Source organism: Chlorocebus sabaeus, chromosome 8, assembly GCF_047675955.1.
Source record: "Chlorocebus sabaeus isolate Y175 chromosome 8, mChlSab1.0.hap1, whole genome shotgun sequence".
NCBI classification, from domain to species: Eukaryota; Metazoa; Chordata; class Mammalia; order Primates; family Cercopithecidae; genus Chlorocebus; species Chlorocebus sabaeus.
Genome location: NC_132911.1, coordinates 133902279 through 133930072, shown reverse-complemented (window position 1 = coordinate 133930072; position 27794 = coordinate 133902279). Strand labels below are relative to the sequence as shown.

Sequence of the window (27794 nt, the reverse complement as noted above, 5' to 3'; positions counted from 1 at the left end):
ATAAATTGTAAATTCCATAGTTTATCTTGCTGAAAAGCCTCAGGCTCAACTCCTTGTTCTTCCCTGACCATCTGTGGTATAGACATCTCTTGGAAATGTGGTGACCTGTTGTTCTATCATCAAACGGAAAGTTAATATTGTGTTCCGTTATGAGCAACAGTGTACTATTACATATCTATTGAAGCAAAAGTATAAAAGTCATTTTTTAACACTGCTCACCCGAAATCACAATGTCCTTCTTGAAATTAGAATTGCCTAATTTTAAGTGAAGTGGTTACAATCTGTATATCCAAGGAAGATCAACAGTCTTTTCATAAGTGTTGTATAGTTCAAACCCTAAAGTGTTCAAGTAAATTATCATCTTGAGAGCCCCTGTGTAAGCCAGCCACATGCCCAAGTACCTGCTCACTCGTCTCATTTAACACCTTTTACAGAGAGATTAAATAATTTGACTGAGATCAAACAGGCAGTAAGTATGAACACCCAAATTTGTACTGGGTCTTCTGACTTAATGCCAGGGTTATCTCCCCTTTGTTTTTCAAAGGGACCACTGCTGCTGTTGATCACTCCAAGGATATGCAAGATGTTAACTGGCACAAATTCACCCCCTTGACTTTTGGTCTCTTCCTTCATGTACTCATTCCATACACATATATGAAATACTCTGGTGTATGAGGCAGCCTGCTAGATGCTAGAGGTGAAACATAAATGAGATATGGTCCTCACCCTCACTTTGACTGCAGTCTGTTGGAAAGAGATACAGACAGAGCTGCTGGATCATAGAGTTGGAAAGGAGGTTGGAAGTCAGGTGGTTCCACCTCCTTAATAATTGCACAGATAGCAAAGATGAGCACTAATAACCGGGAGTTGCTTGTGACTTCTGTGGAAGAGTAAAAAATTGAAATGCTTATACATGAAAACAGACTCTTTTGCAAACAATGACCACTGATATGTCCTGTGGTTTTTCTCTGAAGTATTATTTGCATTAGTAATTTTTGACCCTAGCTTTGGAATGCTCTTTATTACTTAAAGGATTATTACACAATTTGAAAAACAATTTAAAATTTTAAAAAATAATTTTTAAAAACTTTATGGACTAGAGGCAATTATTGAGAGGCAAAGGAGCAATTGCTTTATTATATTTTCTCATTATATGTACGAAGGTGGGCGTTATTGTCTTCATAATACAGAGAAGGAAAGTGAGTCTCCAAGAAGTCAAATAACATGGGCAAAGTCACATAGCTAGAGATCGTGCTGAGATCAAAGCTCAAGTGATCTGGCATCAAAGTTGGAACTATCTATTTATACGAGACCATTTTCTGGTAGAATCTTCTTTTCTGGAATTGTAAGATTCTAGCATGGCGTAATCAGTAATTGTGTGTGGCACTGTCTGTGAGCACCAGATGGCATGAGTTCTTGGTATGTCCATTCAGGAGCTATGCAGACTGGAGCATTTGTAAAGCTTTCATTACAGAGCGGGGGAGATCACAGTAATTCAGTCTAGTCCATGGAAGTCTTGGGAATAGAAGCTATCAAAATGTTCACAAAGATCAGGTGCTGGCTGGGTGCGGTGGCTCATGCCTATAATCACAACACTTTAGGAGGCCGAGACAGGTGGATCACTTGAGCCCACCAGCCTGGGCGACATGGCAAAACCCTATCTCTACAAAATTTATCCAGGCGTAGTGCACATGCCTGTAGACCCAGCTACTCAGGAGGCCAAGGTGGGAGGATCGCTTGAGCCTAGGAGGTCAAGGCTACAGTGAGCCATGATCACACCACTGCACTCTCGCCTGGGTTACAAAGTGACACCCTGTCTCTCACGCACAAAAAAAGATCAGGCAATACTGCTCTCAGCTGTGCCAGGAGATATCTCAAGATTGTTCCCTTTCCTCTGGCAATCTGAAAGTTCCTCAGTCACAATCTCTGTCAACCCAGAATAATGCTTCTGTGTTACTTTCCTTGGCTTTATTAGCAGCACAAGAGAAGGGTTTGTGTGTGTGTGTGTGTGTGTTGTGCTTCCATAACATACATGTGTAAGTAAAACTAACGAGTAAAGACTTAATAAAATGGATAAACTGAGGCTTTAAACTATTCCTGAAGGTTGAATAGTTTGATTGTTGAATTGAGTGATATTTAGGATGACACTGGTTTTGGCTTAAGTGTGTACAAGGATGCCTCACCTATGTTAGCAGGCTCTTGTGAGAGTAAGATGGATGCAAAACTCCTTGCAGAGAGTTGGTCACATTAACCAAATGTGGCTCTGATTAGTTGAGAGATGCTACCTCTAATCAGACATTTCCTTGGTCAGTACTTCTAGAAGAAAGTATGTGATTTAGCTCTAATTTGAGGATGGTTTATCAATTAGTAGTTAAATTACCTCCTGAGCAAGGCTAGCATTTTGAATACAGTATGTTCAATTTGCATTTGGTTAGATGGTGTCAAATTCCTACTTCCCTCTGTGAAGCATGCTTTAGAACAAACTGTGCTTCTAGCAGTTAAATACACAGTATTATTTGTGTTTAGAGATGGTTTTAAATTTGTGTTGTGGCAGCTTTCTTAGAGAACTAATTTAAGAAGGAAAAGAAAAATACAAGATGATACTGTTTTAAATGCCTGGGAAAGGCTACAGTGGTCTCCTGATGTCATTTGTTTCCACGGCAACAGAAGGCCTTCAAAACTTTCTTCCAGCCTAGGGAATCACTGTTCCCTGCCCGTTTCTTCTTATCTGATGGAAGTAGTCTCAACTAGTGCATTTGCACCTACCTGCACTCACGCAGATCTGCCACACATGCAGTCTTTTGCCTGTGCCTGGAGCTTCACACACACACGCCTCTTCCAAGTTTGAATTAGTTCTCTTCGGCTTTTTTTATCCTTCAATATCATCAAATCACATTTTTCAAAATGTGTATCACTTGTAACTATTTGGGAATGGTTTGGGTCACCATTTACTTCCCTATGCAAATCATGAACAGTTTTTGCTCGTGGCTCTGAAGGACCATTCTGTCTCTGGAAGATGCCTAAAGGGGTGGTGTATGAGTTACCAAAAATGATGATGATGCATTCTTGAGCCCTGGCTAAGCTCGTCCTGTACATCCTGAGGCAGTTCACCCCTCGCTCCTTGCATGGCAGACTTCTTGAGTTCCTTTAATTTTACTTTTTATTTTTTGTAGATATGGTATCTCCCTATGTTGCCCAGGCTGGTCTTCAACTTCTAGGCTCAAGCAGTCCTCCCACCTCAGCCTCCCAGAGTGCTGGGATTACGGGCATGAGCCACCGTGCCCAGCCACTTTCTTAATTTTTAAAAGTCAATTATTAATAACAGAAGTAATCAATTGAACACTCTTTTGAAAGATTCACAGATATGGTTGAAAACTACTTATTAACACCACCCCTAACAGGTAGGGTCTCCTTCGTAGAGAGGAGTTATTATGATATCAGTGTAGTACCTATAATTCATTGATTGAGTCTCCTGCGGTTAGATTATTATTGTTTCTATTTCCCATTTTTACTGTCCAAAGCAGTGCTACGGCCGGTCATGGTGGCTCACACCTGTAATTTCAGCACCCTGGGAAGGCAAGGCAGGCAGATCACTTTAGCCCAGGAGTTTGAGACCATTCTGGGCAACACAGCAAAACCTTGTCTCTACAAAAAAATATAAAAATTAGCCAGGCATAGTGGGGTGTGCCTGTGGTCCCAGGTACTCTGGAGGTTGAGGTGGGAGGATCAGATGAGCCTGGGAGGTCAAGGCTGCAGTGAGCTGCGATTGTGCCACTGTACTCTAGCCTCCAGAGCAAGAACCTGTCTCAAAAATATATATATATATGTGTGTATTTAAAAAGCAGCACTGGCCGGGTGCAGTGGCTCACACCTGTAATCCCAGCACTTTGGGAGGCCAAGGCTGGTGGATCACAAGGTCAGGAGTTCGAGACCAGCCTGGCCAAGATGGTGAAATCCCATCTCTACTACCAGTACAAAACTTAGCCAGGCGCAGTGCCAGGAGCCTGTAATCCCAGCTACTCAGGAGGCTGAGGTAGGAGAATCACTTGAACCCGGGAGATAAGGTTGCAGTGAGCCAAGATCATGCCACTGCACCATTCTAGCTTGGGCAACAGAGCAAGACTCCGTCTCAAAAAAAAATTTAAAAAGCAGTGCTGTAATGAGCATCCTTGTACATGGCTACCTGTGTGAATTACCGTCCACCTGGGATAATAAAAGGCAACCAGGGTTTTGTTTTGGGGGTTGGATTTTTTGGTTTGGGGAAGTTATTTTGTAGTTATTATTATGTATCATACTCTATCCTTGCATGTCCCAGAGTGAATCAGATACTATATCTAGTTGTGTTTGACTTCCTCCTTAGGATCCGGAAAGTATGGCAGAGGAGGAAGTGTTCTGTCAAGAATGGGATTCTGACTATCTCACATGCCACAGTAAGTATGTTTCTTAATTTACCTTGCCCATTGTTAGGTTTTCTGGCCTCGTAGGCCAGAAAGCAAACACGATTATGTACTCAGCAGTAAAAATTTGCGCAAATATATTTATGCATTTGGGTCAGATCTTTGCTGATAACCCTTTACCAAAAAAAAAAAGGTTTTGTCTTGTCCTGTGGTGGTCGGCATCATTCTTTGGCATCACTAGACACTTGTATTTTTACTCTCTGAAAATGAATAAGGTATTTTGATTTTGTAATCTTATCTTTTGGGAAATATTGGTTGTTCTGAAAAACCTAGGTTTTTGAATTATAAAGATGACAGAGGCTGTTCTTTGCATGTAAAAATAATGTAGGAAACATAACAGTAGATGTAAAAACCTTGGTGGTAGTCAAAGAAGCACACAGTAAGTTTTGCCCTTTTTAAACCAACAGAAAACTCTTTTCAATTCTTAAAAATGCGGAGATTGTAGTGGAAAATGTACCAAGCGGGAATGGAAATGGCAAAGTATATGCCGAGACTTTTTTAATGTGCTTGCTGTTTAACCCAGTAATCTCAGTTTCGATTTTAAAAACTCATTAAATTACAGTATGCTGTGCCAAGTGATGTCCTTGGGCCACTGCTTAATGAATTGCCAACAGAATAGTGGAAATGAGAGATGAGTGTTTATTATGTTGGCAATTTTGTATGACTTACAGCTGACTTTAGATATCTATCAGGCAGGAAAGGAAGTACCACTTACCTTCATAAACTTTATTTCACTTAATCCTCCCGACAACCCATGTGGTATGATAACCTTCATTTTACAGATGAAGAAACTGAAGCACAAAGAACAACTATAATTTGGCTAGTAACTCACAGAATTGGAAGTTCAAACTCGGGTGTCTGTCTGACATTAGTCCTTGTGGCCCTTCTGTCTCTTCCTGCAGAACCCATCATCTTACTACACTGTAAACACCCCCTTGGGCACCTACCTAGTCCTGTTCTTCTTTCTGTCTTCAGCCTCTCACACAAAACTTGACATACAGAAGGCTCTTAGTACACACTTGTGGCCCAGTCCTTTGTGGTAAATGACTGCCCACATCTTAAAGATTGTTGTCCTTTATGAAACTTGAGCAGCTGCATCATCTCTGTCCCTTGCCCCTCACAGCACACTTTCAGTGATTCTTCGGAGGAATTCCTCAGAGGTCTTCAGTTACCCTCAAACAGCCCAGCTGAGATTTTTAGCTGTCATGCCAGTTGTGTCCGGCTACCCATCTGATGTCAGAAATCCTGTCCACAGACTTGGATCTGTCTGTAATTATGATTGAGGCTGTCTAACAATGATTCATTTCTTCAGCAATCTTTTTTTTTTTTTTTTTTTTTTTTTTGAGATGCAGTCTTGCTCTTTCGCCCAGACTGGAGTGCAGTGGCACAATCTTGGCTCACTGCAACCTCCATCTCCCGGGTTCAAGCTATTCTCCTGCCTCAGCCTCCTGAGTAGCTGTGACTACAGGTGCCCACCACCACACCTGGCTAATTTTTGTATTTTTAGTAGAGACAGGGTTTCATCATATTGGCCAGGCTGATCTCAAATTCCTGACCTTGTGATCTGCCCGCTTCGGCCTTCCAAAGTGCTGGGATTACAGGTGTGAGCCACCACGCCCAGCCCTTCTTCAGCAATCTTTTGTTAAGCTTCCATTCTGCCATGTTCTGGTGTAGGCATCAAAGATGCATGGATGAAAAATTAGATAATTTTTACTTTCTTATATTTAATTCCATACACAGTCACCTGTGTATACCAGAGTGAATATTTCTGATCCTTTGGCTATGTAGATGGTGAGTTTTTAGTCAGTTACTATCTTTTTGGTTTTTTTTGTTTTGTTTAAGACAGGATCTGGCTCTGTCACCCAGGCTGGAGTGCAGTAGCAATGATCTTGGCTTACTGCAACCTCTGCATCCTGGGCCCAAGCCATCCTCCCATCTCAGCCTCCTAAGCAGCTGGGAATACAGGCACACTTCACCACGCCTAGCTAATTTTGGTATTTTTTTGTGGAGGCAGGGGTTTTGCTATGTTGCCCAGGCTGGTCTCGAACCCCTGGGCTTAAGTGATTCACCCACCTCGGCCTCCCAAAGTGCTGGGATTACAGGCATGAGCCACTGCACCTGGCCAGAGTTACCATGTGTACCCTAACTCTCTACCTTCTGCTGCACAGCTCTCCCCTTGGATTTGTCAGGCTGTAACAGTCCTCACTAGGCATTTTGAGAAGTTATATAATGGCTTTATCATGTTGTATCTGTTTGCTTTTCTTAGGAATCTGCTGTGGGAGGCAGTGCAGAGTGATGGGAGATCATATAGTTGATGAAGTGAATCAGTGGCACTGCTTAGTAGTTATATGACCTTGGGAAATTTGCTAAAAATAAAATAAGTTCCCTTTCCCGTCCTATTTTTATTCCTGCCAAAACACGTTGTTGTGGCCAAACCAACTGTTTATATGCATTCTTAAGTCTCGAATTAACAACAAGTCTCACATCACCCACATTGTTTAGTGGCTAAGATAATGGACTATGGCATCTGTCTGATTTGAGTCTGAATGCCAACTTTGCCATTTACTTTGTGACCTTGAGAAAAATATTTAACGCATAAAGATTATATGAGGATTTAGTGAGATGGCATGCCATGTGTGGCCATTCTGTTAACAGTTATTAGTGCTATTACTGTTAGTTTATTGGATGTTGCTGACAATACTGAAATCTGTTGACAAGCAGACCCTCCTGCTACAAACATCAGCACTCTCCTACCCCCAGAGCAGCCTGGAGGGAAATGGCTTACTCTCCTAACTTCTGATTCTCTCCTGCTGTTTTTGTTATTCTATTCCCCACTTTTCATTGGCTTTGGCCCAGACCTTTTTTGCTGCCAGTTACATCACTCATAATCACATTGCTGCTCCCACAAAAAGGTCTCTAGCCAGTTTTAGCTGGCTTTTCCTGACTTTGCAAACACCATTGATTAGAATTAGGTTGAAAATCAAGGCCAGCAGTTTTCTGAGAAAAACATAAAGGGCTTCTTTGAAAAAGTGGGGAGAAGAGCCTTTGTTGTCAGAAAACTTGAGGTGTTATAAAAACCCTAGAGGAAAACCTAAGTAGTACCTTTCAGGACATAGGCATGGGCAAAGACTTCATGTCTAAAACACCAAAAGCAACGGCAGCAAAAGCCAAAATTGACAAATGGGATCTGATTAAACTAAAGAGCTTCTGCACAGCAAAAGAAACTACCATCAGAGTGAACAGGCAACCTACAGAATGGGAGAACATTTTTGCAATCTACTCATCTGACAAAGGGCTAATATCCAGAACCTACAAAGAACTCAAACAAATTTACAAGAAAAAAACAACCCCATTAAAAAGTGGGCAAAGGATATGAACAGACATTTCTCAAAAGAAGACATTCATACAGCCAACAGACACATGAAAAAATGCTCATCATCACTGGCCATCAGAGAAATGCAAATCAAAACCACAATGAGATACCATCTCACACCAGTTAGAATGGCGATCATTAAAAAGTCAGGAAACAACAGGTGCTGGAGAGGATGTGGAGAAATAGGAACACTTTTACACTGTTGGTGGGATTGTAAACTAGTTCAACCATTATGGAAAACAGTATGGCGATTCCTCAAGGATCTAGAACTAGATGTACCATATGACCCAGCCATCCCATTACTGGGTATATACCCAAAGGATTATAAATCATGCTGCTATAAAGACACATGCACACGTATGTTTATTGCGGCACTATTCACAATAGCAAAGACTTGGAATCGACCCAAATGTCCATCAGTGACAGACTGGGTTAAGAAAATGTGGCACATATACACCATGGAATACTATGCAGCCATAAAAAAGGATGAGTTTGTGTCCTTTGTAGGTACATGGATGCAGCTGGAAACCATCATTCTTAGCAAACTATCACAAGAACAGAAAACCAAACACCGCATGTTCTCACTCATAGGTGGGAACTGAACAATGAGATCACTTGGACTCGGGAAGGGGAACATCACACACTGGGACCTATCATGGGGAGGGGGGAGCGGGGAGGGATTGCATTGGGAGTTATACCTGATGTAAATGACGAGTTGATGGGTGCTGACGAGTTGATGGGTGCAGCACAGCAACATGGCACAAGTATACATATGTAACAAACCTGCACGTTATGCACATGTACCGTAGAACTTAAAGTATAATAATAATAATAATAAAAGAAAACTTGAGGTGTTTGGGACACATGAAAATTCTTTGGTTTGAAGGCCCTCATCAGTGTCACCTTTGCAAATTGTTCTTATCAGAGTGATTCAGGAGAGGGCCAAGTACTCATTTAGATTAATGGTGCAGGGTTTGTTGGCTTGACCACCCAAGCAAGGTCTGCACCAGAGGTGATTCATCTCCCCAGCTTACTATTCTAAGGAGAAATACGTTTCTTTGTACACCTGAAAAATTGGCAGCCCATCCTTAGAAGATTTCATTCATAAATTCTTTGCTTTTCGTGTATCTGTTAAGACATAAGTTTTTTTTACCGACTATTCAAAGTAATGCAGCACTGTGGGAACCAAATTCAGTGTGAATCTCTGAATTTGCTATAACAGTAGTAATATTAATGATAGCAGCTTCCAACTATGAACTATCTAGTATGTTCTAAATGTAGTATAAGATGCTTTCATTTCAAAATACCAGTTCCAGCAAATCTTTGGCAAACATTTCACTTAGCCTCAGGCCAGGCATGGTGGCTAATGCTCAATTTGGGAGGCTGAGACAGGTGGATCACTTGAGCCCAGGAGTTCGAGACCAGCCTGGGCAACATGGTGAAACCCCATCTCTACAAAAAGAAAAAAAAAAGGCAAAAATTAGCTGGGCATGATGGTGTACACCTGTAGTCCCAGCTACTTGGGAGGCTGTGAAGTGGGAGGATTGCTTGAACCTGGGAGGCAGAGGCCGCAGTGAGCCAAGATTGCGCCACTGCACTCCAACCTGGGCAACAGAGCCAAGCCCTGTCTCAAGAAAAAAAATTTTAGTCAGCCTCAAAACTTAAGTATAAAGCTTATATGAAGCCACTAAACTACTTTAATTTCTATAGTTTTGAATTATTTGCTTTTTCTAACTAAAAGCATTATAATATAAATAAATATCATAAAACAAATTACAACAGAAAGTATAGGAATTATAGTTGACATATTTATTGTAGTAATCTTGAAAAATCAATTTCAAAAATATAAGCAGCTATGTTCTTCAGAAACCTTGCTCCCTGAATTTATTAACCACAGTGTCACATTCTGTTTAAATAATGGGTTGTAAAAAGAAAGAGAACTACCATTTGTGGAGCACTTAGAATGCACCCTGCACTTCATCTTCAAGATGGCCCTAAAAGATAGGCATCACTATCTTCATTTCTCACCATACTGGAAGTTCCTAGGAGGCAGGGACCTCATCTTACTCAGCTTTGAATTTTCAATACCTAACATATTGCCTGACATATACTTTGTGCTCAATGAATACTTTTCTAATGAGACTGCATTTTATAGTTGAAGCTCAGAGAGGTTAAATCTCATGCTCAGGGTCATGAAGTTTGTAAATAGCTGGACCAGTTTTCCAGGCTTAAAGCCTATACTCTTTCTCCTGTATCATAGGGTTTTTTTCCTCAGATGCCAGGTTGTTGTTAGGTCTTTGAAAGTTTCGTGAATAACAGTTCTTTGCAGTGGAACTCCTTACCTTGGCCTTACCTTGATACTCCTTGAATTAGTCAGGGGTCTTGGGGTAGAGAAGGCTGTAAGGGATTCCAGGAAGGGAGGAGGAAGGGTACTAGTCATGAAGATAATGCAAGTATTCTAAGAATTTATATTTGAATCTGAAACTGCCTAAATAATATATTACATCTTTCAGATGTCTTCAGATGCCCTTATGATTAACACTTACAGCAATTATTTATAGTCACTTTTTTCTCTCTCAATCAGCCAACACCAACAGTATTTTTAATAGCCCACAGAAGTTCATTAAGGTCTGGTGTTTTAGTCAAAAGGGTTGGAAATCCAGCTAGCCTCTTTAGATGTTCCACCTCTTAGGTGGATAATGTGTGTGTGTCCACCTGCTTGATGAGCTGATCATTTTAAACAGAGGGAAAGTCAGACCTCATCCTTTTGAGTCCATCTGCAGTAAATGCCCATTCAGCATCTTATTGTATGTGCCTTTTATTAAGCTACTTAACTCATACTACTCATTTGTAAAACAGAATAACTGTACCTGTCTTCCATGTTGTGAGAATTAAATAAGATGATGCATTTAAAACTTTGTAGAACCTGGACCTCAATAAGTGTTCCTTAAACTTAGTAGCTGTTGTCATCTCAGTGAGCTGAGGTAGGGTTACAGCATCTGAAACCCTGGAGCCAGACTGCCTAGACTTGAATTTCAACCCTGACACTGAATCTCTAGTGAGGATTTTCCATCTAAATAAAATGGGGCTATTAATAAGGCCTAATTCATAAGTGATTGTAAAGATTAAATGAGTTTATTGATTGTAAATAATTAGAACAGAATGTAGGGCAGAATTAGTGCTCAATAAATGTCAGCTATTATTATTACTACTTCTCTAATGTATAACTATTTCCATTTTAAACTGTGGTTTATTGGAATTCTTTTTTTTTTTTTTTTGAGACAGCATTTCCCTTTGTTGCCCAGGCTGGAGTGCAGTGGCACCATCTTGGCTCACTGGGCTCAAGCAATTCTCATGTCACAGCCTCCTGAGTAGCTCGGACTACAGACATGCGCCGCTCACAGCCAGCTAGTTTTTTAGTAGAGACGGGGTTTCACCACGTTGGCCTGGCTGGTCTGGAATTCCTGACTTCAAGTGATCCGCCCACCTCAGCTTCCCAAAGTTCTGGGATTACAGACGTGAGCTGCCGCACCTGGCCGTTGGAATTCTTTTGTATTGCTATTTTCATTACTGCACTTTACAGAGCCCATTTGGGGTACCTCTTCTCTCATAGAAATTTAATTTCTGCCTGTTAGGGATTAACAGCAGCTCTGTCACCTTCCATGGCATTTCACTAAAGCAAGAATTGGATGTGTCTCTTCTCCCTTTCCTTTGGATCTTTGGATCTAAAGTCTGTTGTTCTATTGCCCTATCCAGAGCCCTGAAGATAACATTCAGCTGCCAGGGCTTTAAAAGAAGCACTGAAAGCACATACAGGAAACAGGAAGAGACCTGCAAAATGGATTGCTCTCTTCTTTGCAATGTATTCAGTAACCTTGTTTTCTGTGACTGACCTTCGGAGCTCTCCTGGGCTGTCCTCTGATTCCACATCTTTACCCTCATTGTCACTAAAAAGAGAATGAGAATATTTTTCTTCCCTCCAGCAGATTAGAAAACAGCACTGTCAGTTGTAAATGGGTGAACTTTGGAACCAGTTAAACCCAGGCTCAAACCCCTGAAAAAAAACTGTAGGACCTTGGATAAGTTAGTTAAGCCTTTGGAGCCTTGTTTTTCCTCAGATATAAAATGGGCATAATTTACCCATAACTTTTTTTTTTTTTTGAGACAGAGTCTTACTCTGTCACCCAGGCTAGAGTGCAGTGGTGCAATCTCGGCTCACTGAAAGCTCCACCTCCCAGGTTCACGCCATCCTCCTTTCTCAGCCTCCCAAGTAGCTGGGAATACAGGCGCCCGCCACCACGCCCGGCTAATTTTTGTATTTTTAGTAGAGTCGGGGTTTCACTGTGTTAGCCAGGATGATCTCGATCTTCTGACATCATGATCCGCCCACTTCGGCCTCCCAAAGTGCTGGGATTACAGGTGTGAGCCACCGCGTCCTGCCCATTAAAATTTTTTTATTCCTTTCTAGGCTAGGTACTATTGAAGCAGTGATGAATTAGTGGCCCCTGCCCTCCTGGAGCTTGGAATAAACAAAGGATAAGTCCCATAAAAGAAGTGAGCAAAAGGTTGTAACGGAAAACAAAGCAGCTACTTTAGTGTCGTCAGGGAAGGCTTTTCTGATAGTTTAGCATAAAGCTAGGCAAGGAGCAGCCCCACTAGAGGGAGGAGAATGGGCCAAAATCACGAGACTGGACAGTATGTTCGTGGAACCTAAGAGAAGTGAATAAGGGTGGAAATGATATCACTTTCCATACCCTCTGTGAAGAGTTCAGAGGTTCAAATAAGACACTCTTTGAAAGCTGTTGATATGTACATATTCTGGATACCAGAATTCACAAACATCACTTTGCTTTTTTAAACAAAAGACCAGATGTTAACTTTCCTGAACAAAATTCAAAATACATCTGCAAGTGGGGCATGGTTGTGTGCACCTGTAGTCCAAGGTACTTGGGAGACTGAGGCCAGTGGGTCACTTGAGGCTAGGAGTTCAAGGCTGCAGTGTGTGATGATTGCACCTGTGAATAGCCACTGCACTCCAGCCTGGACAAAATAGCAGGACCGTGTCTCTAATAAAAGGAGTGCAACCGCAGGTCCAAGGGCACTGGTGTTGAACCTTCTCCACAACCATGTTCCCTGGCAAAAGAAATGTAGTTGTTCCAGTATAGAAAATGTTATTTGGACATATGACATAAGCTGCGCTGTTTCCAGAACTAAGGGTCACTGTGGAATATCTTTGTCTTCCACATTGCAAATGCAGAACCTGAAGACAAATGTTTACCAGAGGGCTTCCCAAGTTCAAGTTCTATAAAATATAAATTTAGAAATATATCTGCTGAAGTCTTACAGGTCGTTCTTCGAAATAATACATGCAGCAGATACGTTTACTCTATTTGAATCCTGGTGGAGGTTCTTTTCACTATTAGAGTCACAAGATTACATATTAGAAGCATCAGTATATAGTTGATGGCAAATGAAAACTCTCATCACTTGCATCTGAATGAACCATTGCAGGTGATTGGAGGGGGCTGCAGTTGGCCACATGAATCCAGTGATTCTCATCCGTGACGGTACATTGGAATCACCTGGTTCCACCCTCAGAGATTTCGATTTAACTGATCTAGAGATGAAGCCCAAGTATTGCTAACCGGGTAACTTCAACTTTAGCCAAAGCAGAGACCCTCTGAGTCCTTCCACCATTGTTTGCTACTGTTAAAATATAGAGAGGCTAGAATAGAGGTGTGTTACTCAGAAATCTGAAGCCAGTGATAGTGATATTTGTCAACTTTGTGAACTGGATTATGGACCTCAGAACTTAAGCCAGTTTGAAGTCAGTTCTCACCGCCTCTTTCTTCTAGTTCAGTACCCTTTTAATAAATGAAACAGTAAAGGCAGAGCAGTGGGCAGGTCTAAGCTTCTTTCAAAGCCAGTCTCAGTATTTTAAGTGCGCAGTTACTGAGTTCTTTCACCTCTTTTCTGATTCTCCCCTGTGTGCCTGGAGTCCCTCTGTTTGCATGCTCTGTGTCTTCACATTCACCAGGGTTGTGTGCCCAAGACTCCTCCTCCTCACGCTGCCTATTGCCCATGCCCATTCAGTTTACTTCCGTAGAGCTTCCACCTTAGACAGGATCTGATGTTCTATTTGAACCTTAGTGACTTATTGGGAAACTCTCCCAGAGATGATTGCATTTTAACAAGGAATACTGCTTTAATCTAAAGGGAAAATTATAGTAATAGAATTTTATGTATCAGTTATGTGGACACCATCAGAGGAGATATTCTGGGAATAATTAGTAATTATAAAGATAGTTGTCCAGGTGCAGTGGCTCACACCTGTAATCCCAACAACACTTTGGGAGTCTGAGGCAGGAGGATCACTTGAGTCCAGGAGTTTGAGACCAGCCTGGGCATTGTAGCAAGACCTTGTCTCTACCAAAAAAAAAAAAAAAAAGGCTGGGTGTGGTGGCACATGCCTGTAATCCCAGCTACTCAGGAGGCTGAGGCAGGAGGATTGAAAGTGGGAGGTCGAGGCAGCAGTGATCCATGATTATGCCATTGCACTTAGCCTGGGTGACAGAGCAAGACCCTGTCTCAAAAGAAAGTAGGTGACATTTATTGAACACTCATTACATGCTAGACACTTTACATATGTTTTCTTTTTTAACTTTCATAACACCTTCACAAGGAAGTAGCTGTTAATCTCCTTTTTTGAGAGGAGGAAGCCTGAAAGTCACATTAAGTGCTAGAGCCAGATATGAACCCTAGAAGGTAAAGTCCAGAGCCTTTTCTGCCTCCCGTTTGGAAGTGTAGCACCAGACATTTGTCAAGCATTGCCTAGTTCATTATCACAGCAGAGATGGCATTGTTTTCCCTCATCGTGGTGAGATAGCATGAGACTCAGAAGAGCCACGATACTTGCTCATGGCAGTATTAATGTGTGCCTGGGCCTAGACTCAAACCCAGGTCTAATTGCCTCCAAAATCAGACTTTTCCCTCCACTCTACCATGGACCTTAAAGTATGAATAAATTCCTTTTCCAAATTAACAGAGTATTACATTGCCTCCAAACTGGAAGAAACCTCGGTTCCCAGCATGCGGCTCCATTAAAGTCAGGTGTTTTGTAGCAGTTTCTCATTTGGGCTTCAGCAGACAGCAAGCAATGCACTTTTGATTTTTAAGTCCGGCAAATCCTCTGGAATAGCAAGGGTGTCGTGGTGCTGATACTGCCTAGGATTTGAGGACCTGCCAAATAAATCTCTCTGGCTTTCATGTTGAACAGAGATTAGTAGAAACTCCTTCAAGGAACGTGTTCCGTAAATGAAGAAGGGAGGACAAAGTTGAAGAATTAAAATATAGAAGAGGTTGCAGATCAAAACCACAGGACTCACAGCTTGTGAGGATTGAGGTTTTTAAACCTTGCCTTGGAGGTCTGACACAGTGTGTGTCATTTTGCATGCTTCCAGTGTGACTCTAATTCTAGTAGACAAGTGAGTAGAATAAAACCTCATTAATTTAGAGCCCAGAAATTTATAAAGTGTGACCATTTGGTTGCAGTATATGCTGTTGGTTCTTAGCATATACGAAGGTATATGTTAAGGGGTAAAAAGTTTTTTTTTTTACTTTTACTAAGGGGTAAAAAGGCTTTTTTAAAGTCTTGATTTACAAATTTGAATCTGTGAAACCAAGGAACCTGCAGTTTGACATCAGCTGTCGTGTTACTTCCTGCCCACATTCCTAATATAAGAAATAATAGATTTCTTAAAAATGTTTTAGGCCAGGTACATTGGCTCTCACCTGTAATCCCAGCACTTTGGGAGTCTGAGGCTTAAGCCCAGGACTTCGAGACCAGCCTAGGCTACATGGCAAAATGCCATCTCTACAGAAAAAAAAAAAGAAACACAAAACTTAGCCAGGTGTAGTGGTGCATGCCTGTTGTACCAGCTCCTTGGAAGGCTGAGGCCGGAGGATCACTGAAGCCCAGGAGGCAGAGGTTGCAATGAGCCGAGATCACACCACCGTACCCACTCTGGGCGACAGAGTGAGACCCCATCTCAAAAAAAAAAAACAAAAAAGTTTTACTTTGACCTAATGGTGTGTTGTTAATAGCTGTGACCTTAAGGCAGAGTTAACCTTTTGGTGCCTTATTTTCCTCATCTCTCAAATAGTAATAATAGTGGTACTTAGTTGTAGGGTTGTTATGAGAATTAAGTGAGCAAGTATATGTAAAACACATGGCATGGAGCCCGGTATGAGTAAATGCTGTGTTCTCATCAACATGATGATGCCCTTGCTTTAAAGACTGCCCTTTCTGTGTGAGGCTAATAAAAGCCTCAAACACATTTTGTCTCAGCCATTCACAAGGTCATGAGTTCAAGAACAGCCTGACCAACGTGGTAAAACCCCATCTCTACTAAAAATACAAAAAAGTAGCCGGGTGTGGTGACACGTGCCTGTAATCCCAGCTACTTGAGAGGCTGAGGCAGGAGAATCACTTGAACCCAGGAGGTGGACGTTGCAGTGAGCCAAGATCACACCACTGCACTCCAGCCTGGGCAACAGAGCAACAGAGTGAGACTTCGTAAAAAAAAAAAAAACAAAACCCATAACTCAGATGTTTTACTATCAAATTAATGCATTTTATACAAATATTCCAAAGGTTTTTGTTTTATGTACCATTGTTGGAAAACATGACATAAAGTGGCCACTGTAGTTAAATAGGAAATGTGAATTTAAAAATTCTTCCTGTACTGGCCCAAACTCTATATACTATCAAATAGTAGGTACTCAGTATGTATTTGCAGAAGTGTCTGCGTGGATGACTAGCATATTCATTGGATACAGTAACATCAGCCCTGCGTCTTAGCAGGAGCCCCAGTAAGCTCTTTTTTTCTATTTGCATTGTAGCATTGATTGTTTAATGTTGATTTGAGTGAAACATCCTCTCAAAAGTAAGGTAACAGATTCCTTGCTGCAAGAAAAGACATTTTCTTGGAGATCTCCATTTTCAAATATTTCTTTATCACATATACATGCCAACTGGAAATGAGTCCTTTTATTAAAATGGTTGGGAGATACAGTGATAAATGTTTGACAAAAAAATTAATAAAATGGTTGGGAGGGTTAAGGGAATTCAGTCATCCACTCTAGAATGAATTACTTCAGTTAGATAATCGCTACTTATCTTCTTCGCTGTTTGAAGGATTATGCAAGGGATGTGAGAGCTTTAGTTGTGGCCACAGAGTAGTAAGTTTGGAGTTTGGAACGTGCATCTGGAGGGAAAATGAGGGAACTGGCCATTTAAGGGCAGTAAGAACCAGAAAAGGCAAAACAGTAAAGCCATATTTTGACTGACTTTGTAAGTTTTCCAAGGGGTTGTCTTGACAGAGAAACAGTGTGATAAGTGAGAAGAGATTTGTTCAGAATTCAGCTTTGGCATTTATTTTTTGTAAAACAGGTTAGTTTACTTCACCTTCCTGATCCTTGGTTACCTCATTTTTGAAATGGGTTTGGGAACAGTACCTACCTCACAGAGTCATTGCAAAAATTAAATAATAGAATTCATATAATGTACCTAGCAGTTTAGGTGCTCAGTTATTTAAAAAACTGTTACCTTTTTATCTGTCTGGAAGGTCAAAAGCCAATAGTCTTGATTGCTAAAATTCTGGAGATAAGATCTCTCTGCAGTGGTAAGTGTTCAGCAGGTCCCTTAATTTCTTGCCAGGGGGTTGTTGTGGTTATTGATCGTATGCCAAAAATGTATGTCCCTGTAGGGCACAGTAGGTGTCTAAATATTTATTGAATGAAAACTTTGGAATGACCGTAATGGTCTGAGCAGCTCTGCTTTCAGGCACCAGCATAGGAAGTGAAGAGAGCTTTGTCATTTTTACCTCTTTCCACTCATCAGCCTCATCCTGGATGGGTCAGGCCTATTTTCCAAGTACTTAATTATGTTCACTTCTTGTTTGTAAAGCAGAGCAATTCAGTAAGATGATGGGAGGAAATAATTTCATTTCTGGGTACTAATGCCAGTAGCAGCTGTTTTCTGCTAACTGAGAAATATGCCTGTGCTAACAACTTTACACTTCCAGCAACAACACTGGAACCATGGTGCACACTAAGCTGTCTAAAGACAAATGTGCGGTGTTTATTTTCTTTTAGGAAACACAGAAACATTAATTGGAATTAATGTATTCTGTTTCTGCATGCATTTCTACTTACACGTTTGATGATTTTCCTAGCTGAACATCCACTTTTTATTATGTCAGAGGGATATCTTCATCACTTCTCTTCATGAAATGTACCCAGAGCTTTCCTGATTGAAACATTTTCAAAAATCAGAAACTTGAATAGGTTTTCCTTTTGTCTGAGGGTGTGTCGGGGAGGGGGTGTAAAATGAAGACATCTGTGTATATTGTTAATTGGGAAAAACAGTTTACAAAACAGTATATACAAGTTGAACCAACGTATGTCAAAAAAAAAAAGACATCTTGGTAAAATTAAGGTATTAACAGTGATTGTTGCTGCATATAAAGGTGAGATTAACAACTAATGTTTGGTTTCTTCTTTGTACTATCTCTGTCTCATTTTCTTCTATGAATGTGTTTTATTTTAATGAGAAGTAAAACCTATAAAAGGACAAGCCTCAGAGTTTGAAGGAACAGAGTTGTAGAATCGTCAGTTTTGAAACATGTCATAACAATATTTAGAGAAGCTCTTGTAGCTTTTGACAGAGATGCTGCTCAAGAGAACCTTCAGGAACAATGTGTTTCTCCACTCACCATTCAAGTTCCTGGACTGAGTAATTCACATACTAGGTAAAGGTTACTTGTGGAATGATGCATTAAAAGCCTCCTTTTCTAGCTGTCTTAAGCCTCTGGCCACCAGCACCACTACTGTACATAGCTCTAATTCAGGCCCTCCTCATTTCATTGCTTATCTTCCTTACTCTCTCAACCTCTCTCTGCCTCCTCTACCTCTCCCACCACCATCCCCGTGAAATGCAGATCTAACTGGTCACTCCACTTTCTCCAGTAGATTGCCAGAGTCGTGGATGGGAATGTGAGTTTTTTAGTGTCACATACAGAATCTCCCTTCCTGTGTGCTCAATGTCACCTCCTGCAGCTTATCCCCTCCTATGCCCCAGACCTTTGGACCTGCTCCTCACGCTTCCCAGCTTGTCCGTGTTCCCTCCTCCAAGTCCTCTCTGAAGGTTAAGCCTACCTCTTTGGTGCACACCCTTGAGCTCAGGTCCCTGGGCTCCCTGGGCCCCATGCGCAGTCAGGTCTGTTTCCACAGATGCTTAATGTCATGGACCGTGTGTTTTTCAGATGTGTTTGGAATGTGGTAGAGGCTTAATAAATATATGATGAATGAGTAAGTAGAAACTTCAAAGTGGTTTCTAAAATTTCTCTTTTTCCCAATTATGAAAGTAAGTACTTAGAGGAGAATCATATAACCCAAGAAGATATTAAAATAGAAATTAATCTTTGGAGCTTTTGCTTCATTGACTTCTAACCCTTACTGTAATCAGGAGGAAATGTTCTTGTGTGCTGGGCATCCAGCTGTTACTCCCCAAGCTATATCAGATTACTTTCTTTCCAGGCTGGACTGCAGAGTGAACGCAGAAGAGAAGTAGTGGGGGCTCTGACCCATCCAAACCATTTCCTCACCGGGAGAGCTTAGGAATGTTACTTAACCTCTCTGCGCATTCATTTCTTCTCTTAGTAAAAGAAACTAAAGACTTCCCTCTTTAGGGTAGGTAGTACATGAGATAGCATATGACATAAAATGCCTGGAATGTAGTCATTAATTCAGTAAGCATTTATTGAGGGCTGGGCACAGTGGTACATGGCTATAATCCCAGCACTTTGAGAGGCCGAGGCAGGAGGATCACTTGAGGCCAGGAGTTTAAGACCAGCCTGGGCAACAAAGCAAGACCCGTCTCTACAAAAATTTTAAAAATTAGTCAGGCATGGTGAGGCTTGCCTGTAGTCCCAGCTACTTGGGAGGCTGAGGCAGGAGGATGCCTTGAGCCCAAGAGTTCAAGGCTGCAGTGAGCCATGATTGCACCACTGCATTCCAGCCTGGGCAACAGAGTGAGATCCTGTCTCTAAAAAATACGTATTTTTTAAATTAGCCTCATGTGGTGGCGTGCACATACAGTATCATGCACATATAGTACCGGTTACTAGGAAGGCCAAGGTAGGACAATAACTTGAACCTGGGAGGTCAAGGCTGCCATGAGCCGTGATATTGCTAGTACCTGATGTGTGCCAAACACATTTTAATGAGAAAAATGTGTGTGTCCTCAGTGAGAAGGAAGACAGGAAGCAAATAAGGAGCGATAAGAGCCAGAAAGAAAATACAGCAGGGTGTATAAGAATGGAACATCATGGGGAGGTGGTCAGGCCAGGTACCGCCCGCTCTAAGGAGGTGCTGATTGATGAGAGTCCTAGAGGGCCTGCAGGAGAGTGTGAGCAGCAGGAGGGACCAGTGCCCCTCCTCAGCCAAAGAACAACTCAGAGTGACAGGAGCTGAGTGCGAGAAGGGGCCTGCAGTTGGTGCCTGGAGGTCATGGCGCTGATGTGTGTTTATTCTGAGCAGAATGGGAATCAACAGCAAGGACTCAGTAGATACATAGACATTTGCAGAGTTTCTCTTCTGTGTTGTTTTCTTTTTTCTCTCCTGTACTTAAACAATATGAAAGCATTTCCTAAACTGTTCCACTGTGGTGTAGCCCAGAGTAAATCATTCAGTTTTACTTTTAGTCTGCTGAAATCCCAAGAAAGATTATACCATCTCTAATCAATATACCTATAAATTAGTACTGAATGTCAAGAAAATGCTTTGAAATTTTGGAAAGTTATACAAACATCTGAAGTTACAATTATTACTGTAGTGATTTCTGTGCTTCAAATGCCTTGGTTTTTGGACTTCTGTGGAACATACCACTCCCCTCTGGTATTCATGGACTCAGTCAGCACTGGGTATGTCAGCTGCTTAGATAGTCAAAACTTACGTGTACTTGGCTCCTCAAAGTCACATTTGGGATGATGGCCATTTGTCAAGTGCCTCACTGGCAGCTTAGTTTGGAGAAGAACACTATGGGTAGGCAAGATGTGCCTGTGTCAAATGTGATTCATGTTAACATAGCAAAAGTCAGTCTAGTAGATTTGACACACTTCTAAGAGAATAAACATCATACGTCATCACCATTGAAGTTGTGGGTCAATCATGGAATGACTTAAACGGCATAAATTACTTATCAGCAAAATATTTTGAAATAGTCCTTGCTTAGAAATGAGAGGTGAGGAGGGTGGGACGAGGGAAAGGAGCAGAAAAGATAACTATTGAGTACTTGGCCTAATACCTGGGTGATAAAATAATATGTACAACAAACCCCTATGTTTACCTACATAATAAACATTCACATATACTCCCAAACCTAAAAGTTTTTTGTTTTTTGTTTTTTTTTAAAGAAAGAAATGAGAGCTGAGACCTGAGGCCAGCATGGTGCCTCACGCCTGTAATCCCAGCTGAGGCAGACAGATCACTTGAGCTCAGGAGTTTAAGAGCAGCCTAGGCAACATGGAGAGAAACTGTCTCCACAAAAAATACCAAAAAAAAAAAAAAGGTGTGATGGTGTGCATCCATAGTCCGAGCTACTTGGGAGGCTGAGGTGGGAGGATCACTTGAGGCTAGGAGGTTGAGACTGCAGTGATCAGTGATCACCCCACTGCACTCTAGCCTGGCCGACAAAGCGAGACCCTATCTCAATAAAAACAAAAAGGAGAAAGAAAAAGAAAGAAATGAGAGGTAAATGGTGCTGTTTAACTTGCCTGAATGCGGTTAATACTCAGCTGAGTGTATGGTTTTTTGTTTTTTGTTTTTTGTTGTTAAGATTTATATCTACTCTTGGTTGTATCTGTTGGTAAGATTGTTCAGAAACACCGCAGAAACCTAGATTTTGGGAGAATTAAAAAATAAAGTTAACCTTCTGTCACGTTCAAATGTGAATAGTGTCTAAAAATTACTAAATTTTTTTTTTTTTTATTTTGAGACGGAGTCTTGCTCTGTCGCCCTGTTGCCCAGGCTGGAGTGCAATGGCGTGACTTTGGCTTACTACACCTCCCACCTTTCAGGCTCAAGTGATCCTCCTGCCTCAGCCTCCTGAGTAGCTGGGATTACAGGCATGCACCGTCATGCTTAGCTAAGTTTTGTATTTTTAGTAGAGACGAGGTTTCGCCACGTTATCCAGGCTGGTCTCAAACCCCAGGCCTCAAGTGATCCGCCTGCCTCAGCCTCCCAAAGTGCTAGGAGTACAGGCACAAGCCACCACGCCTGGTCAGCTTAAAAATTGTTACGTTTTTCAAAGGCAGTCCTTCCCTACTTACGAAACCTGAAACCTCTTATTATGCATAATCAACTTAAGCTTGGGAAGTTCTTCCTTATGTCTAGCCCAAATCATCTTCTACAATTGGAGTACATTTCTTTTCATCTGAGCTAATGGAAAACAGCTGCCCAACCTTCCCAATAACAACCTGCATATACTTGAAGATGGTCATTAAGTCACCCCCTAGCTTTCCCTCCTCTGTACTAAGTAACGCCTCTAACTCACCTTCAGAGTTTCCATTTTCCACCCTTTTAATCATCTCTTCATCTCCCCAAGCTTTTCTGCATTCTTCTTTAAATGTGGTTTCCAAATTGGAACACAATAACATAGCAAGAGTTGTCCTTACCATTAACTGGGTCGCTGCCTTTTCAGGTGGTCATATGCCGTTGTCATTTATATGAGAAAGTCAGTAATTTTATCAACATCCAAAAAGATGAAATGTAGAACTAACAGTTGTTTTTACAGTGAGCTAAGCCTGCTTTGTGGCTGCAGATTCTGATTTTGGATTCTGAGGCCTTTAGCAACCCAAACTTCAGCTGTTTTGGTTTTTTTTTGAGATGGAGTTTTGCTCTTGTTGCCCAGGCTGGAGTGCAGTGGTGCTGTCTTGCTCACTGTAACCTCCACCTCCCAAGTTCAAGCGATTCTCCTGCCTCAGCCTCCCGAGTAGCTGGGATTACAGGTGCCCGCCACCACCACGCTGGGCTAATTTTGTATTTTTAGTAGAGATAGTGTTTCTCCATGTTGGTCAGGCTGGTCTCAAACTCCCAACCTCAGGTGATCTGCCCACCTCAGCCTTTCAAAGTGCTGGGATTACAGGCCTGAGCCACCTCATCCGGCTCTTCAGCTATTTTCTAAGAAAAATTTGCAGGCCGACAAGCTCCTGCCTCCCCTTCTAGGTTTGGTGACAAGTTCTGGAGTATAGGAATCTTCCCAAGCAATGTTTCCTCTTAGGCAAAATTCTCTTGTACTTGACTTCTGGTTCCATTTCTAAATCAAAGGTACATGCATTGAAAACGGAATCCCCTGGGGTCTCTTACTTCCTCCCCCAAAGCAGTTTGCTTTGGAACAGATAGATACGTGACAAAGGGCATTGTTTTCTGTGTGTAATCTCGTTGAAATCATAGAGGGAGAAAGATCTTGAAAAATGGTCCAGCGAACACAGGAAGATAAATAGAAATTGTTTAATGCCTATTATTTAAGAGAGGTAGCAGTGTGTCATTGAAGTTGTCTTGTTTGTATGCCATCTCTGTTGTTTCAGGCTTACCGATGTGACTTGTCTCTAACTCCCTCCCCCTCTCTTTTCCCTAAAAATTTTAATTCCTCAGCTGGAGATGCTCCTGGTACTAGGATTTTCAGAACCACAGCTCTCAATTGAAACAGAGACATAAATCCAACTAAAGAGTTTCATTGCTTATTTCTGCAGGCTTCTCGTGTTCGAGCACAGCCCAGCCCAGGCACTCAAACATTTCATTCCTTGGTCAGCTTCTGCAGGAAGGAGGGATCCTAGTATCAGCCATTGTCCAGCATGTGACCTTGGACATGGGCAGGCAGGAGAGTGTTTTGACCAGTGTGAATGTGTGGTGAGATTCCTAAGTTAGCGTGACTATCTAGATACTGTAGGGTCTGTTTATATGTGTGACCAAGAGATTTGCTGATAAGTTATATGAAATCCTTATCAAATTTTCTCTCTCTCTAGATATTGGGGTTCATTAAGCATTGCCTCACAGGTAGTAATTGTCATTGTACTTCTGAGAGAAGTAATGTAAATTTTGCATCACAACCAAAATTTTTTGAATCCGTGGATACCTGGGAGATCAATTTGGGGATGATTGATTACTGGGGTCATTTTGAATGAATAAATGAAATATAGCTTAGCTATGTTTCGCAGTAAGATGCAGCATTAAAAGTGCCAACTGTTGGTGCTTAGGTATGTGTAGGTTCCAGAAAGGTGCATTTCCATGGGCCATGCCCACTGTACATTGGAAGTGAGGTGGATTCTTTTTTATTCTCTTCTGAAAAATCACCAGGATATTTATGCACAGTTTAAAGACATTTAGTAGGACTCCTAATTGTTTTCCATCTTTAATGAGATTCATAATTCAAGTGGGATAAATAAAGCTGTACTAAACTTACCAGCTTATATTTGAGGGCAGAAACCTACAGATCTGTTGTCTTCTTGCAGCAAACTTGGAACAATGCTCAGATGTCTGTTTCTTCATTGCTGAAAATGTATTTTTGTATCACTGAGCAGGCCTTGTGAACCGCATACCTGCCCTGCAGGGCACTGAACCTGCAGACGAGAGTAGAGCTGTATATAACTTCTCTATTTTCTCTTTTTTTCCAGTCTAACAGGCAACCAGCTAAGTTGAACCTTCTCACCTGCCAAGTAAAACCTAATGCCGAAGACAAAAAATCTTTTGACCTGATATCACGTGAGTCCTTTTTCTCTCTCTGAGTTGGTTATCGTGGCTTCTGACACCTACACATTTCCATTCTCCAGGTCAGCAGCTTTCCAAGCGGGACTCCTCAGAGTTGGCATTGGAACAGTTTCTTGTTATTCCTGCATGTGCTGCTCTAGAAAGATGCCCCAGGTCTCTTAATTTCCACTGAGCCCACTTGGCAGTTGACAAGGCATAGCAGTGTCAGATCTGACCAGCAATAGAATAGAATCTAGGATTTGTACATTGAACTAGACCAATGCTTGACTGTGAGTACACAGCTTTATCCCCTTGGAGAGATGTTTCTAAGTGTATTCCCGTTTTCTGTTTTAGATCTACTGAGTTATAGTTGTTGGTATAAGGCCCAGACGTAGTTTAAAAAAAAAAAGCTGCTAGGTGATTGAGGTGATTGTAATGTGTACCTGTGGTTAAGAAGCACAGATGTAGACTTGGGAATGCGGATGTGCCTTACATCTGTACAACACATTTGCCCAGAGTTATATCCCTGCAAAATCTAACTCTTAAAGGAAAAATCATTTCCTTGCTTCCAAGCAGAACTGCCTTCAACCTCCATGAATTGATGGCACTGCACCCTGTCACCCTTCTACTTCATGGTTCAGAGTTTGCTATTCTCCTGTGATGAGAGAGTGTAATGAGCTACCCACCCCACAGCCGGTTATAGCCTGTGCCCTCACAGTGTGTAAAGAGTTGGGGGGAGATGTTCCTCTAGGCCAGCTACCTGTGCTTGTACTGGTTCCCATGGGTATGCTTACCGACCCACACTGTAGCTGAGAGGACACCTCTTTGTAAAGAGAGGATGACAGTGCCAATGAAGTGACTCCCATGAATATCCTGAAATCCTGCAACACTAATCTTAAGTATCCTTCCTTCTCTATCACAGCCCAGCAAGGCAGACCCACAGCCAAAGTGGATGACCTATATATAGAAGCACAGAAATATTTTCCTGCCCTTTGAAACCCTTCTGATGCAGTTGTGTGAACAGTCCTGACCCAAAAGATAAAATCAGTCATGAGGCTCTTTAGGTGTAGTCGAAGCTGCCTTCTTCTGCAGCATCTGTATGAAGTTTAGATTCCCTGTGATTTTCATTACCAAGAGATTTCTTGAGTTATTGATGAGAAATAAATATGAAAATTTTGAATTATTTTATGACTTCAAAAAGCCAAGAATCCCTAGTTATGAGAATCTATAGGTTATTAATAATAGTTGTCAGTTATAGAGCATCTGTTACATGCCAGGTACCTTATATACATTATTGCTAATCCTCACGAAAGCCCTATCGGTTTTCCATTTTAGAGAAGAAAAAACTGAGACTCCAAGAGGTTCGGTGACCTAAAGAAGATTACACAGCAATAAAGCAGAGATTCAGCCAAAGCTCTCAGGCACTGCCACCCATGGCATGTTCTTTTTTGTTTTGTTTTGTTTTTGGGTTTTGTTTTTGTTTTTGTTTTTTTGAGACAGGACCTCACTGTGTCACCCAGGCTGGAGTGCAGTGTTTCAGTCACAGCTCACTGCAGCCTCAACCTCCTGGTCTCAAGTGATCCTCCTGCTTCAGCCTCCCAAGTAGCTGGGACTACAGGTGCACGCCACCGCATCTGGCTAATTTTTAATTTTTTTGTAGAGGCAGGATCTGTATGTTGCGGAGGCTGGTCTCAAACTCCTAGGCTTAAGCAGTCCTCCTGCCTTGACCTCCCAAAGTGTTAGGATGACAGTCATGAGCTGTAATATTAAGCATGGTGTGTTCTTTGACATACACATTGTCTCTCTCTCCAGGGGTGATGAAGGGTGTGATTGCCTAGCCTAGTCACACAGGAGGTGCTCAGGATGTATTTGTTTGACCTGAATATATTGAGAAAGAGCTTCCCTCATGTACACCCTGCCCAAAGTATCCAAGTTAGGTCACTCCTTCCCTTACATGGATAGCAGAGATTGAGCCTTTCTTCCTGCAACCTGATTCAACCAGAGAGCAGCCCCAACATCTGGGGCATAGTATTCCTAGTGTCAGGGGTGTTGGGGCTACCCCGTGGTTAAGTCTCAGAACACATGGGGAACAGTAAATGAATCATTTCTGAAAAGGAGGGTTTAAAAAAAAAAACAGTAATAGTTGAATTGAAAATGAAACAGAAAATACTGAATTAGCTGTCACTCTCCAGTTTGTCATAGAAATCCATTTGGATCAAATAGGACCTTCCCCTCTCCTCACTGTTTATTCAAAAGCAGTGTCAGATGTTTGCATGGTATTTGTGGTTATTTCATTGTATTCTTGTTGCACTTAAGAAAAATAATCTTGACAGAATGAATCATGTAGCTGTTTTATTGCTGTGTGACCTTGTGTAAGTCACTGAACCTCTTGGAGCCTCAGTTTGTCTGTAAAATGAGAAACAGATAGGGCTTTTGTGAAGATTAGCAATAATATACACAAGGCACCTGGTACATAATGGTGTAAAACTAAAATAATATTGAAGTTCTACTTTTACTGGGTTGGTTTTCTTTCCAGGAACTTAAATCTGTGTTATATTTGAAAGTACCCTGCTTTCTAAGGTTTCACTTATTTTTCTTTTTTTTTGTTTTAGATAATAGAACATATCACTTTCAGGCGGAAGATGAGCAGGATTATGTAGCGTAAGTAGTTTTGAAATAAAGGTGCAATACCTTGGATTGAAAAAGCACCTCTCTCTTTATAATATACATTAACATTTTCTTTTCATTTGTAAGAACCTTGCCTGGTGGCTCCATGCTTCTTTCTTGCCTGTGGGCCATGTTGCTCTTCGCTGTCTGTGGTTCTCCCTCTTGTCTACTCAATAAGTTCTGGTACCTCCTGCAAGATTCTGCTCAAGCCTCACACTCTCTGGGGTTATAGCTCCCTACTCTCTGCCCGTGGTCTCTTCATACCCTTCTGTGATCCTGTGGTGCATGTCTGCAGCCCTCTAGAGACCAAGGGCTTTTTGAGGACAAGGACCGTGCCTTATGCATCTTTTAATCACATCCCCCGCCCTCAGGAAGGGCCTTTGCTCAGTTTTTGGTGGCCAAACATATCAGCCAGCCTACCTGGACACTTGACCGTTACTGTAAGAGGAGCAGGAGAGCCGGGCCCTAAAGTAAGGAACACTGGCCTGTGC

At 41.7% G+C, this 27794-nt stretch overlaps 1 protein-coding gene across 4 annotated transcripts in view; it reads left to right on the top strand.

Moving 5' to 3' along the window:
• ASAP1 (ArfGAP with SH3 domain, ankyrin repeat and PH domain 1) overlaps window positions 1–27794 on the top strand; it is a 395104-nt gene that overhangs the window by 281934 nt on the left and 85376 nt on the right. For all 4 annotated transcript variants that reach the window (XM_008001545.3, XM_008001541.3, XM_073018360.1 and 1 more), the window contains 3 exons: window positions 4361–4430; window positions 24564–24651; window positions 27249–27297. In XM_008001545.3, coding sequence (XP_007999736.1) covers window positions 4361–4430; window positions 24564–24651; window positions 27249–27297 — 207 coding nt within the window. The remainder of the gene's footprint in view (window positions 1–4360; window positions 4431–24563; window positions 24652–27248; window positions 27298–27794) is intronic.